The 13,421-nt window shown below is 37.7% G+C and overlaps 1 protein-coding gene across 1 annotated transcript in view; it reads right to left on the reverse strand.

Moving 5' to 3' along the window:
- CRYBG1 (crystallin beta-gamma domain containing 1) overlaps positions 1–13,421 on the reverse strand; it is a 95,408-nt gene that overhangs the window by 52,351 nt on the left and 29,636 nt on the right. Inside the window, exon 2 of the mRNA XM_071806673.1 lies at positions 11,163–11,292. Within this exon, the coding sequence (XP_071662774.1) occupies positions 11,163–11,198 (36 nt within the window). The 5' untranslated portion in view covers positions 11,199–11,292. The remainder of the gene's footprint in view (positions 1–11,162; positions 11,293–13,421) is intronic.

Here is a 13,421-nt window from a genome sequence, read left to right on the forward strand (position 1 = left end):
TCCTTCCCACACCTTCTCAGCACCTGGTTGGAAAGAGGTGGGAAGACAAACCTCTACTACTCCTTATGATTCTTCCCTTGGTTACCTACTCTTTCCATCTGCAGGTGACTCCACCTTTTGTCTCTGCAGCAGCTGAGGCTTCCCCACCCAGCCGCATCAGGAACCCGACAAGTTTCTTCAGTCTGCCAGCTGGGTGCGAAGCTCCCAACAACAGCCAGCAACAAGCAGGGTGAGCTGCTGCTTCACTGGGTGGCTGCTTAAGAAAAAAAAAGCCCTCCCAAACTGCCTATACCTTTTCCACATTTGGAAAGTGTTTTTCTTTTTCAGGTCCAAGAGTTAGAAATTTATCTGATAAAAATTAAGTCTTACAAGCCAAAGGAAAAACATTATCCTCAGCATTTCCAGAAGTGAAACAATCAAAATTCCCCCGGAGTAGAGGGAAGGGGAATAGCCAGAATTACCACTAATGAGCCTCCTAAAATCACAAGTTTCTCTAGACGAAATCCAAAAAAGTAAACAGATCTTGATGTTCTTTTTTTATCTAAATTCTGGTTGCTAAACAATTACAATTTTAGTTTGTTCAAGTTTGTCAGACTTTTCAAAAGCCACATTTTTCAATCTCTATTTTTCTCCTAGACTAGTATTCTCTTATTCAGTAAATATACCCTAGAAATCAAACTGGTAGTCCAAAAAGAAAGAAAAAAAAAGGGAGGAGAATTGTAACAATGGGAGAGTAAAAGAGGCTATATTTTTATTTGCATGTGATAAGGTTTAATTTAGAAGAAATTACGATGTGAAGTTCCACTATTAAAAAAAAAAATGTTTGTAGAACAAAACATTATATTCTATTTAAATCTTTAGATATTGTTTGCAACCACAACAAACTCAAAACTTATCTGTTGAAATTTTACCCGCTGTGATTTTGAAAATTATACGAGCAGTGCTAGTTTGTCAGGATGGTAACATTCTTTTAGAAAATCTCTAAATCTTACTCAAACAGTAGTTCAGAGGCAATTCTTTATTAAAGTCCATCACACTTTGCCTTTGCAAATCTTGAGCCATGGCAGCTCGAGTGCTTGTTTTAAAGGGATTAGTGAAGAAGCATTCCAGTTTATTCACTATAATTCAGTTTCCAAGAGAATGAAATCAGAAAGATGAACTTTTTCATGACTACGTTTTGCAAACCCATTATTAAACTGCTGCTGGAACTACAGAGCAATAAATCACATGTAAATGTATGTATATATACACACACACACATTTCTAATGGTCATACGCCTTATATAGCGTATAAAGTGGCAAAAGCCTGGTCAGAAGGAATGAACCATTACTAACAGGTTTGTGTCGCAATCTTCTCAGATCTGAGGGTGCACAGGTGTACTGTGCATATGCTGAGCCACCTGGTCACGTAGCATGGCAAAATGGAAATAGGGTCACACCCAAGGAGAGAGAAAGCACAGCACAGCTACCTGCCAAGGTCCTGAAAACCATTCCAACACATTGCACAAGTGTGGAAGTGGTACAAGAAAAGCATGATGCAAAAGAGTCTACAGCTCTCCACACTGTGGACCAGCCTGGTGTGGAGGCCAGAAACAAACCCCTGGTGATTCAAAGAACAACTTCACAGGACTGTGCTCACCACGGGAAAGAGAAGGGAGGAGTATGCCCTTTGGGGAGAAGGCAGTAAAGTGCTTGGTGTCATCCTAAGAGAGAGTTGCATGAGCAACCCCAGTGAAATGTTGAAATGCTATGTAGCTGGCTGTTTGGCATGATGATACACAAAGGTGGGGCAGATAAAGGATGGCCACCAGTAACACTGGACTGCCTGGTGCACACTCCCATGTCACCATTACCCGACTCATTACATACTGTCCACGCTTGATCATTGATGACAGACCTCCTTAGTACTTTGCAATGCACAAATGGTTCGTTGTCTTCCCTGGGTAATGTCACACTGAGCAGGTAGCTATCCACATTATCTCACTCCTGCAAAGCGCAGTTTGATAGGCCTTGTATTTTGCCACTGCTTGGGGTACTGTAGATTATTCTGCAATCCAGCTCTGAAGGCCTCAGCACTATCACATTCCTGGACCATTGCTTATGTGACTGTATTTTAAGCTGTCTCTAACCTTCTCAAACAGAAACACATTTTCACCCATTGCATCCTCTAAATTTGTTCACAGTATTGCACTCAAAAAAAAGATGTAATTCAATTCCAAACATAGCTCAACACAAAGACTATGCAGGATGCAAGTCCAGTGTAAAGTTAGATGTAGGCTCTTTCTAATTCTTCTGCACCAAGGTGGATGTGTTTAACTGCTTGAAAGGAGAGTTCTCCACTCCAAGTGACATCTGTCTTAAACTGCCAGCCAAGAGTAAAGAAACATAAGCTGTCTGATATGTTACAGGTTGTTGTTGTTGTTGTGTTGTTGTTTGGTTGGTTGGTTTTGTGTTTTGTTTTGTTTAACTGCACATAAAAAACCCCAACAATCTCCTCAATAAACTTTGTGCGTACTTGAAAGATGTCTAGCAGAACAAGAATTTATTGGTATTCCTACTCTACCTTCAAATTTATATTGTAAAGGTGTGGAGCAAACCTTATTGACTTACTATACCTGTTGCCATCTTGAATGCCAAAGTGTTAGACTACAAGATAGATTCCTCCCTCACCAATATTCCAGGAGCTATGTTCCTTCTATGAAAATGCTAAATAACTCCATGTCATCTTTCCTCCTGTCTTTTGCACTTCTCCAAGGCCCAAGTTAGCTGTCAGCTGTAGTCCTGTACACCTGCAATCAACCACAGCTGGAATGCTCTTGTGCTAAACTCCTCACCAAAAAGTACTAGGAATTGAAAAGATGTTTTCAAGGTCTCTTTGAATTAGCCATAAGAACTGGACATAACCTAGAAATTAACTTTTAGGAACTAAGAGATTTGGAAATAGCAAAATGAAAACCATTTTAAGTTACTACTGAAATGAATTTGTGGTTCAAATGGGGATAAGAGGAGTAATGAGCTGGGAATATGGAAAAAAGCGGACAGACAAGGAAATTGCAACGATGCCATCAGTCTAGTCAGCAGAATGGTATTTTATTAAGCAGAGGAGTAATTTTGTTGAGCAATACTCAGAGAGGTTCTGTCATGGATAGCTGAGAACCTCTCTTGTGCTGTAATTAGCCATAAATTTACAGACTTTTTGGAAAGTAAAAGGATGAGCAGGTCTTTAGTGAGCTGTGTTACAAAGCCAAATCATAATCAGTTTTATAGTGGACCTGATGTCCAAGCTTTTTAACATTGGGACTTCTCAGAATTTTGGTCTCTGCCTACACAGTAAGTATGACCGTGTGTGTATTACTAGCTGCTGGATTCTCCTGTCTTCATTATTATCAAATAGGTTGAACTGAAGGTGCTTGGCATTTTCTTCTCTGAAGGATTCACAGTTTTGTATCCAGAGCATCTCTGCTGCAATCCTATGGATGCTTGCTGTGTCCTGGGAAATCTGGGCAGAATGACGCTTAACCAGAGGTGCATATCATTATAGATACGCTTAACTCAGGAATTCTTGATTCCATTGTATGCCTCAGACAGATATTATGTTAGAAAGAATATTCTGTTATGAATGGCTTAGTCTTCTGGGGATGCAATTACTAGAACTGTAGTTCTTTAACCAGAGATGTAAACTAAATCCGACTTATGGTAGAATCCTGGAAAAGCAGAAACCTGATGTCGGTAGCTGAAAGCACTTAAATGACAGAAACAGCTTATTCAATATTCTCAACACTCCTACTTATCTTTTTGGGTTTGCTTTCTTTCCTTTCTGCTGTGAATTTAATCTATAAACAAGTAATTGTTCTTGCTTTGGGTTTTTTGCCTTCCTTTGGTGCAATCTTTTTGGTCTCTCCTCTCTGGTATCCCTCTTGTCCCCTCTGCTTCCTCCTGTTGAGGCCTTGACAAAGACAGAAACATGTAAAGCAATGGAAATGCAATTATCGCAGCCCAAAAGCAAAAGTGCTTGAGGCACACAAATTCATATCACATTTATCTTTTTTTTGTTTGTTTTGTTTTTAAAGCAGTCATAATATCTGTCAGCCCAAGAAGCATCACCAGTGGTGACTTACAACTGTGGCTGGCTATCCCAGTGTCCTGATTCAGCATTCCTACAGATACCCTATTAATGCCCTATTAAAAGTAAGTTGCTTGTATAGGGGCTCTGCTACTTCTACAGTTTTTACTGTCAATGTTGATAAATATTTCTATTAAAAGACAGCACCATAAGTTATTAAAACTAAAAGAATTAACAAAAATGCAATTCAGTCCTCTGCTGTTAGTTAGCATTGTTCTTTAGGAAGAGCTGGCCTACATGTGGGTTCTTGCTAGCAGGTGGTATTACACAAAGACTATCTGTACATGCTGGGGCCAGTTTTGCTTTCTGTCAAATATACTTACGTTAGTCAACACTGCCATTATATCTCTGTAGACTATGCTCTTAAAAGTTCTCCCAACGGAAAGCACTTTGATAGAAGCCATCTTCAAGTTATTCCCCCTGTACTTTCTGGATTTTAACATTTTAGCACATGACTTCAGGTTACTGATTTATGACACTACTCACCAAATACCGTGGACAAGTAATTTAAGATACAGTGGCTTCTCAGAGCACAAGTGTTTGTGGGAGACATCACTGTGACTTAAATGGTCAGCATTTAAAGTCTGTCCCGGTTCTGTATTTTCTGGCTTCCATGATGATTTCAGTACTATTTAAATTCTGTTTGCTTCTCACTGGTTGTAGCGTTGTTGTGTTTTTAATTATGAATTGCATATTTATCTACTAAATAATTCTGAAACAATATTGCAGTATTAATCATCTCAAAATATTGCAAAACGTATCGTGACTCAGAGCTAAACATCCTATAAAAACTTCAAAAGTTTAAAGGACAGAGCAAATTAAATATTTGCTAAGTGTATAAATCCTTTGTCAACCATGTAAGAAATGCTGGCATTGCCAGCACAAAATGAGGCATTAGTTTTTCCTTCCCACATCTCCCCACCCTACTCAACTGGTTTGGTTTGAAAATTTGATTGCTTTTTTTTTTTCCTCTCCATGAATTTCAAAGTAAAGATTTCAGTGTTCTTCTCCTTTTAACGTCACTTTCCTGCTGAAACCACAGCATGGTTGCAGCCCAAGAATAGGAACAAATTGTGTAGATAGGATAAAAGAAAAAAAAAAAAAACTTAAGATAAACTATTATAACGTTCTCATGTTTTCCTAGAAATTTTAAACCACAATAAGGAATTACTGTGCTGGCAAACACAATAACTTCCTATTAAAATCCATATTAAAAGCCATACAGACAATGTATAATGTAGATATTCTGAATGTTGTCAAAGAGCTTTCATGTGATCCATGCTTCATCATATTTAATCTTTTTCCATTTTCTCTATATACTGTTTTCTTCAATTCATATGAATATATCAGGACAGCAATCCCAAATCCATGGCTTACGGATAACATCCCCCAAACTTTCTTCATTATATTCTAGCTGATAAAAATCTCTATTGCTATATTTTTTGATTGATCTAAACTGAAGAAATGTATTTCTCCAAATTCCCCATAGATCAGTGCACTAGAGGCACATAATACATAGGTGACTGTCATAGGCAGACCTGGCTATTCAAAGAGTTTAAAAGTTAGATTTTAAAATTTAAAACTTGCAAGGCTACTCTTTCCTCTGTAGGAATGACAATGGGGAGCAACATGATTAAAAAGTAGCCCTACCAGAGTGAGCACAAGCATGACTAACTGAAAAGGGAGCAAGTGAATGCCAGCTTTTTGTGGAGATTATCATGGGATTTTGAATCTATTTGTTGAGTCGCAAGGGGAAATTCCTGGTGAGAAAAAAAAAAAAAAAGGAAATTTAAAAGGAAAGGAAAATGATTCAACTTGTTAAGCCCGGGAGGGAGATGGAAAGTGCAACCATTATTTCAGGGAAACAGGTTAGACATGGGGGAGGAGGGTGACTGGAAGCATCATACAGTAGCAATGAACAGTCTGCACAAAAGAAAGAGCAAAGTGCATTATTTTATACAGAAGTTGAGCGTAAGTGTAGTTAAGCAGGTAAAAACTCTGGCAAGAATCCAGATGGCCAGAACAGCACTGAGCAGGCTTTTTTCCCTGGTTGTTCTTTGGGGTTTTTTTCAGGTAATACAATGAAACTTTGTCCTGCTGCCACATTTCATTAGCTGGAAAGGTATAACCTATTCCAAACAGTTGAGGGCTTACCCAAATTTTAAAAGAAAAGAAAACCAAGAACAAGCCTACTCCCCCACTCCACCTAGGCCCCTCTTAGGTGACTGCCTTTCATACCTTCACTCCAGCTCACAAGAAAAACATCCTGTAGTGTCATACAATTTCCCCTTCCTTTTCACCCTTCAGTCTTTGCACAAGGCAGGTTAGTGCTCTGAAACTGTTGTGTTTGGGGTTTTTTTTTTTTGTCCTCTTATAAAACCTACACCAGCAAATATTATCGGCCCCTGTATGACTCACTTCATAGGACTTTGGCTGTAAGGTTTTGTTGGGCTTTCTGATTCCAGGCTGGAGAAGGATGCCTTCTCTTCTTTCAGTCTCGAGTTTTGGGAGGAGATCAGCTAACCACGGGAAGGCCTTACCTGTTAAAAATTGTGGTGAACCTTAAGGTAAAGACTTGTTCTCCTCAGGGCAGGCTGCTATCACCTGTCCACAAACCAATAATTTTGTTGTCTGTTACTTTGGAAAGTGGCTCACCTGCTTTCTCACTTACTTGGCATTGCAAATGTATCAAATGGCATATAAAATGCTTTGTTTCTACCATGTAAACATCACTCTGGGAGGTGATTTTATAACCCTGTGGGATCCCCAATAGACTTTAAGTTTCATTATTTCTTAAGGAAATAAAGCACTGTAAGGAGAAGCAGTATTAGGACCTGGGCTGGATGTCTGGCTAACATTTCTCTAAGCAAGGGAGGAATGAAATTAAAGAAGCAGATGAGGAATCCCAAACTGAAAATATCCTAGACCTTGACAAAATATCATCTTGACATGTATGTTAAAAGCGCAGGAGGAATTAGGGATCTGCATATCTGCTGTCTCAGGAATATGGCAAAGACAGTGATAGAATAAACTCATTTAATCCAGTAATTTGACACAGAATCAAAATGGGCTTCCAGAGCCACACCTGGGTGTTAGAAGTACTCCACCCAGTTTCCTTAGTTAAATATTCATGTCATAGGACTGCATCTTTGTGTGAAAGGCAGTGGCTGTGTTCAGGTAGCAAGTAGGTGTGAGAACTCTTATCTAGATGGAGAATCCTGAGAAACCTTTAGACAGGTACTGGGTTATAGGTCTGAAAATATGACTAATCAACACCTGAATATAAGAGGAGAAACAGCATTACAGCACATAGATGTGACTTAGAAAAAAAAAAAAAACAAAACTGTTTAGACCTAAGTATCTATACGGAATTTTAAAGTCTAGATTTTTTGTGATCATTAGTCCTAATGCACAGGAAATGTATAAATAATGAAGGATGACAAACTCTATTCACTCATTTTACTATCAGCAGAAGCCAATCTAAATTTGAAATAGTTCTCTGCAGAAATAAATGCCTTTCAGCTTAACTACATGGAAACCTATCAGCGTAAAGCCTATTTAACTACATAATTTAAGGTCATTTGAGTTTGCCATATCACAGGTAGGAGTCCTTCTCAATTGGCATTACTATTTTGTCACCATTGTAGCTGTATGACTTCAAAAATATACATTTATCTGTGATTTGGTCCTCAAATAGCATTGTTATTTATTTGAAGAGAACAGAATGAGCCAAACATCCAGGAAGTTGTTTCTTCATTCATAGTGAGAACACGGGCCACATTGTTTTATTAAACAGTCTCAAAGATATAAAAACCCACAACAGTCATAAAATTATGGCCACAGCTATCTGCATAGACATTCTAAATATAAACAGGAATCTAATCAAGCTATTTTGGTTTCATTTGCAAACAAACTCAAAGACACTAAACCTTCTTATTTAGCTCCATTGGGCCAAAACTGGATTGTGCAAATGTAACCATGGACAGAATGCATTATTTGGGAAAAGGAATAACCTGAGTTTTAGAAATCTAGAAACAGAGTATTTTGCAGAACAGATATCTAGAAATTATTTATGTTGGGTTTTTTTTTTAGTATGTTAGAGTGTGTTACCAAACTTCTGTTTGACAAAATACCAAAAGAGAAACTGCTAACCTTCATTTTTGTAAAACAAATGTTTTGCACATTAACTAGCGCAGGACTAGAAGAGTCAAGAAAATGAAATTTATATTTCAATTTGTATGAGTTATTAATTTATCATAGACCTGGTTACCTCCAGTGATTTAATAAACATGTTATTTATATATTTGATAAGAGCACTTAAAAATCTTTCGTTGTTATATAGCTGACATTTTCAGTTGTTCAAATCAGAAGCTTGCAACAAAACAAAATGATAAATTCCAGAACGCCTTACAAAGACAGAAAATGTGGAAATCCTTGTACAGATCTAGAAGTACACGTGAATCAGCATCAGAGGTATTCGATGAGAAAGCCATATTGATACACAAGGATGTTGTTCTTCTCCTAAAACGATGTAGTGAGAGGAAATATTTTTGCCTTATACTTCGGGCAACACAACATTTACTCACTGAGCAACACTATCAAACAAGTGACTTAAACCGTTTTTTAATTTCCTGATGTTTTACCACCACTATTTATGAAAGTCAAACAAAAAGAAAGAGAACCAAAGCTGCACTGTATATCAAGAACAGTTGCCGTGAAGTATAGGAATAGGTAAGATGAAGATTTCTTAAACAACCCTGGAAGAAGATGAAAGGCGAAAACCAGGTTATATTATGATAGAAGTCTATTATACACTAGTTAATTGGGTGGAGAGAAGACTGGTTTTTGATCAAGCAAGGGAAGCATCCAAAAGCACAGAACCTGACGGCTTTAATTACTTCTTGGAATTAATTTTTTTTTCTGTTGGAAAAGAAATACAAGACAGAGACAGTCCAACAAGTTCTTGGAATATGCTGGGGACAGCTTTTTCTTCAGAAGGCGAACAAAACTATTAAGGGAGTGGCTATTTTAGATCTTCTGCTGACTAGTAGGCATGAACTGGCTGAGAGTAGAACGGAACCTAGGTGAAAGTGAACTCCATCATATAATGATCACTACTACAAAAAGGAAAAGGAAAGTGGCAAAATAAAATTAGTTTGTTGTTTGCTTGTTTTTTTTTTTTTCCCCCAGAAAGCAAAAGCAAATGTTAGAATGCTCCAGAGACTGATAAGCAAGGTGTCTTAGGAAGACTGTTTAATTAATAAAAGAATGCAGGAGTGCTTGTCTGTTTTAGTCATTGCTGGAGTCAGCTCTTAATTATCCCAGGTAAAGGGAATAACCTAAATTAGGGAAAAATAGAGGATAATACAAATTAGGCTGTGTAAATTAGTCTGCAAGACTCTACTTAGTATATTCACCTTTGAAATGCTTACGAACACATTTCCGTAGAGAGGACAGCAGCAGAGAGGAGCCTGGTGCAAACAGCTTATGTTCTGTGTCCTGCACCGTTTTCTACTGCTCTACCACAAGAAATGCTGAGGGAAGGCAGGGCTTCATTAAATCCTGATCCCCATGAACCATCTATCATCAGCAGGTGACTCCTTATCATTACACACATTAGCAAATTATCCCAAGACAGAAGAAACTGCTGAATTCACACACACAGAATTTCCTTTATTTTTATGATTTAACTAACAATCATACCTATGCATCAAATTATGAAATGATGTGCCCTGCTCTGATGCTTCCTTTAATACAAATGGAATGGTTCCAGATTAGAGGAATGACACCCCAACAGTTTAACTTAGCTGTAAGTATAAGCAATTAATTCCAAACGAACAAAATGCTAACTCAAAGCTCACTAAATAACAACTGAATTCTGCCTTTCTTAAATTTCCACTGAAAAAAAATCAAACAAAATCAAACTTTCATTTCTAGGAGAAGTCTTTGCAAGTAGTTAATATAGAAGTGCATCCAAGACAGCAATAGGGTGAACAGCATTTTTTTCTGCTGGAAATCCGATTCCCCAGCTATCTCTACTGCAATAGAAATTTCAGCCCACCACAGTACTGCACCATTTTCCTGTTTCATAACTGTGAAGAACTGAGCTCTTTTTGTAGGCATGTTTCTACAGTATCAATAGAATTAAGATGCTAAATGAGACCACAAAGGATGTTTGGGGTTTATATTATTTGTGTATTCATCTAATGACCAATGAGTCTTTTCCAAAGGCCTCATATAGAAATTAGTAGATGAGATTTTCTGGCTTGACAAGACTAGACAACACATTTTTTTTTCTTAAAGACAGAATATTTTAAGTCCTCATCAAATATATTCAGATGAACGTTAGTTCCGCAACCAAGAAAAAAGCAACTTTTGTAATTACTGGCCTGCTGTTTACCTCTGTTAATGTGGAAAAAAAGGTATTTCTCTCTGCATGGAAAGATTATAATAAAGACAAGAATGGCATTGCACAACCTTGTCTGCAATCTGAAATTAAGTTCTCACATTAGAACAGAAGTAATTAGCATTTTCCCTAGCTTACTTCCATACAGTAACACTTCTGCCAAGCAAATGAGTAATACTACATGAACTACATGAACACTAGAAAATAAATGTGTAGCCATTTCTCCTTCTCTGGAATAAAACTTAACATAGAAAACAGTACAGTTCAAGTGAAAAACTGTAAAAGTGTAGAGGCTGTTCCATTATTATTTTGGCTTATGCATATTTTATGAACAAAAGGAAAAAGCCATATGGTTTGTGAGAGCATGTGGAAGATCTCCTCAAGCCATTTCCTTTGTTGGCTCTTCATGCCAGCTGTAGTCATTATGTACCTTCTTTATTTCCGTATATGATATTGATTTGAAAATTTTCCAGTACTTCAAACACAGGTCCTTTTAAAGGAAGATTAAAAAATATACCTGGCATTAAACTGTCTTTTCAGAATAGTCATCTTGTTTATGATATATGTAAGTGTGTGTGTATATATATGTATATATATATTTTATATAAACACAGATACTTAGTTTTCTCTTACCTTTCTAAGTGCTGCTGGTAATGAGGCAGTAGACATTGATATCGCTGGAATAACATAAGCATGTGGACAGATTACTGCTGGTATTTGGTTTTCTTGAACAGTACAGTGTCTGCCTGAGGTATCATAGTACCTGAAAGAAGAGTAAACATTGCTCAGTTAAGACATCCTAGTGAAATGAAGTCTGAGCTAATATCTGTGTTATTTCTTGACAAAACACACTAAGCTGTTTTCTCCTGTTGTAGTGGTTCCAGGCCTCTGGGACTTCTAAAGTTTATGGCTTTATTTTAGCCAAACTACTTGCTCCTCTTCTTAGACATTTATTTGTCCCAGATGCTTTAGCTATCTGAAACTCTAACTTAACAGCTTTTTCCTAATAACAAAACAACCCCAAACTGAATACAATATTCATCAAGATAACCACATCAGAGCCACAAGGCAGAAATATCAGTCATCTTATGTCACTCCAGCTCTACAGACACAGTACAACATTTGGGTTTATAGTTCCACATTACATCACACGTTCTGTTCACCTTCCTTCTGGAAGCTGTCTTGGTTGAATTATTGAAATAGAAGGTCATTTATTGGGTAGATGCTGTCACAATTTAAGTGTATATGATCTTTAAAACAATGCGTTAACTTTTAGCAAGTCGGTCCTAAAGCTCAGTGGACCTAATTTTGCTTATGTTTATTCTGCAGTGTCAATTTTGAAGTTCTGAATCCAAAGAACATGGCAAAGTTCACTTAGTCTCCTCCCAAGAAAGAAATAAAATAGCAAAAGCTGATCAACTTATATCATCCCTTTTATTTCACTCTCTGAAAAATCGAAGTAGCAAGAATACAGAATTCTCTGAAGATATGATTTCATTAAAAAGGTTGATAAAACATTGCATTTTATAGATTTAGTCCTTTAGATGATTCAACAATTAGTTAAAATCCATAATTTTAAAATTTTTATCTGTTTTGATATTTTTATTTCAAAATTGGACTGTATTTTTCATAGGATCATGGGACAGTTCAGGTTAGAAGGGAGCCCAGGAGGTCTCTGCTCCAATGTCTTACTCAAAGCAGGGTCTGTAACGGGATCAGACCAGGTTGCTTGAGGCTTTTACCTGTCAACTCTTGAAAATGAGACAGAGACATCACAACTTCTCTGGGCAATGGCAAAATGTGTTGTTCCCTTACAGCCAGCCTGAATCCCACCTTTCCTAAGTTTTGCCTGTTGTCTCTTGTCTTCCCGCCATGCACCACTGTGAAGAATCTGGGTCTGTCTTCTTGGTGACATCCTCATATGTACTCAGGGAAGTCCAAGCTCCTCATCACCTCCCCAAAGCTGCCTCTTCCCCCAGACTGAAAAAGCCCCAATTCTCCATTCTCTCCTCACAGGACAAGTGCAGCCTCACGGGCAGCCCCCAACTGTACTGGTGGCCATCTGATGAACTCACCCCAGTTTGAAATACTGAGAGATCTTAAGGCAGAAAATACCCTCACCAAATATTTTACTTTCATGGGAAAAAAAAAAAAAGTGCCAAAATGTTTTATTTTGTCCTTCAAATATGTATATTTTCCATATGAGTTGGATCAAAATTCCCTTTCCCATAGGCTTGTTTTCCAGACACATCAAAGTCCCAAATCCAGCTCTGTTTGTACAGCTTTAGCTTCAAATTTAGCTTTATAACTGACTGCCAAAAAGAGTTTTCAAAGAGTTAATAAGGGAGAAGAAAAGCCTCAGGCATATTTTTCATAGAATGTCCTGAGGGGTTTGGTTTATTGCATAATTGTGGTGAAAATGTTTTGACATTTTAACACATATCCTAAAAAACGTGTGCAATTATTTTGTTTATTTAGCTATTTCTAAGGAAGAAACTGCATCGCTCTGAATAGCTGGTTACCTTCTCCAAGCCATAGCTGACTTTGAGCTTTCCAGCCTGATTTTCATTTCTTGCCTCCACCAGAGGCAAGAGGTTGTTTTTGGGGTGGTTCCACACACATTGTATATGAGAGAATTCAAAAGTCCTATTAACCAGCTATTCACCTAGTGCTGAAAGATCCTGTTGCACCCTGCCTAATGTATATATTGGAGACCTCTGTAAGATTGCTCAAGGGAGCGACTGCAGACTGAGGACTATCAACTCAGTGGCAGATGAACAAGTGACAAATTATAGTATGGGCAGGAGACTGGGATGGCGCTTGGTTGAAGTCCAAGTAAGAAGGAGGAAAATAACGTCACACCGTGGGAAGGAGACGGAATAGCTGTCAAGC

Source organism: Patagioenas fasciata, chromosome 3 (genome assembly GCF_037038585.1).
Source record: "Patagioenas fasciata isolate bPatFas1 chromosome 3, bPatFas1.hap1, whole genome shotgun sequence".
Lineage (NCBI taxonomy): Eukaryota > Metazoa > Chordata > Aves > Columbiformes > Columbidae > Patagioenas > Patagioenas fasciata.